General features: G+C 32.9%; 1 protein-coding gene across 1 annotated transcript in view; it reads right to left on the bottom strand.

Annotated features, from left to right (window-relative positions):
- The window catches only part of LOC106879805 (GDP-mannose 4,6 dehydratase), a 54,679-nt gene that overhangs the window by 1,111 nt on the left and 52,471 nt on the right, over window positions 1-1,097 (bottom strand). The window contains exon 11 of the mRNA XM_052975198.1: window positions 91-144. Coding sequence (XP_052831158.1) covers window positions 91-144 — 54 coding nt within the window. The remainder of the gene's footprint in view (window positions 1-90; window positions 145-1,097) is intronic.

The following is a 1,097-nucleotide window of genomic DNA, read 5'->3' as shown; positions in this document are numbered from 1 at the left end:
TATATATATAAATTAAAGATTAACAGCAGTGTAACCAATAATTCTTTAAGTATTTGACCATGTTGACCTGTAAAAACAGGGCCCATTTACAGGCATTGCTCCCAACATTTTAAAATAACCTCTACCGATTCTGCAGATTTCCAGCTGAAAAGATATAGAATTTAAAGAGAAATGGTTTATTAAACAAAAGCTAATAAAAGCAGAAAAAAAATATATGTTTATAGAGGATGCGGATGTGGGTGTGTGGTTAGGAAATTTGCTTCTCGACCATATGGATTTGGGTTCAATCCCATTGCATAGTTCTACAGTTCCTTGGGTAAGGGTCTTCTTTTATAGCCCTACACCGGCAAAAGTAATGGACTTGAATTTAGCAGACTGAAACTGAAAGAGCCCATGTTTCATTCATTCATACATATATATAATGTATGTACATTATATATATATACCTATGCCAGTATGGAAGGTGGACATTAAGTGATGATATGCATATGTGTTTATCCAGGTGTCATTGTGTCCGTGTTTGTCCCACCACCATTGCTTCGCAACTGATGTTGGTGTGTTTATGTCCATGTAACCTAGTAGTTCAGCAAACGAGACCAACAGATAAGTACTAGGCTTGCAAGGAATAAGTCCTGAGGTCAATTTCTTCGACTAAAACCCTTTAATGTGGTACTCCAGCATGGTCGCAGTCATATGATTGAACCATGTAAAAGAATAAAAGAATATATATATGTGTGTGTGTGTGTGTGTGTGTGTGTGTATATGTCTGTAAATATAATATGTGACAATTATTCGGTAGCCATGATAAAACTCAGAGTTTCGAATGTTGGGGCAAAAACCTACGCTGGTATCTCTTCAGTTATCGGGCCATCGAAAAGAATTCCTCTATTTACATAATATCGAGGTCTCTTTCATTCTTTTGTTGTCTTGTCATTTCTATCTATATGTATATATATGTATATATCTATATGTATATATATATATATGTATATATATATATATCTATATGTATATATCTATATGTATATATCTATATGTATATATCTATATGTATATATATATATATATATATATGAAAGTTAAGATTCTGTCTCCAT

Source organism: Octopus bimaculoides, chromosome 20 (genome assembly GCF_001194135.2).
Source record: "Octopus bimaculoides isolate UCB-OBI-ISO-001 chromosome 20, ASM119413v2, whole genome shotgun sequence".
Classification (NCBI taxonomy): domain Eukaryota; kingdom Metazoa; phylum Mollusca; class Cephalopoda; order Octopoda; family Octopodidae; genus Octopus; species Octopus bimaculoides.
Note: the sequence above shows the minus strand (reverse complement) of the source record. Positions and strands in the feature narration are given on the sequence as shown.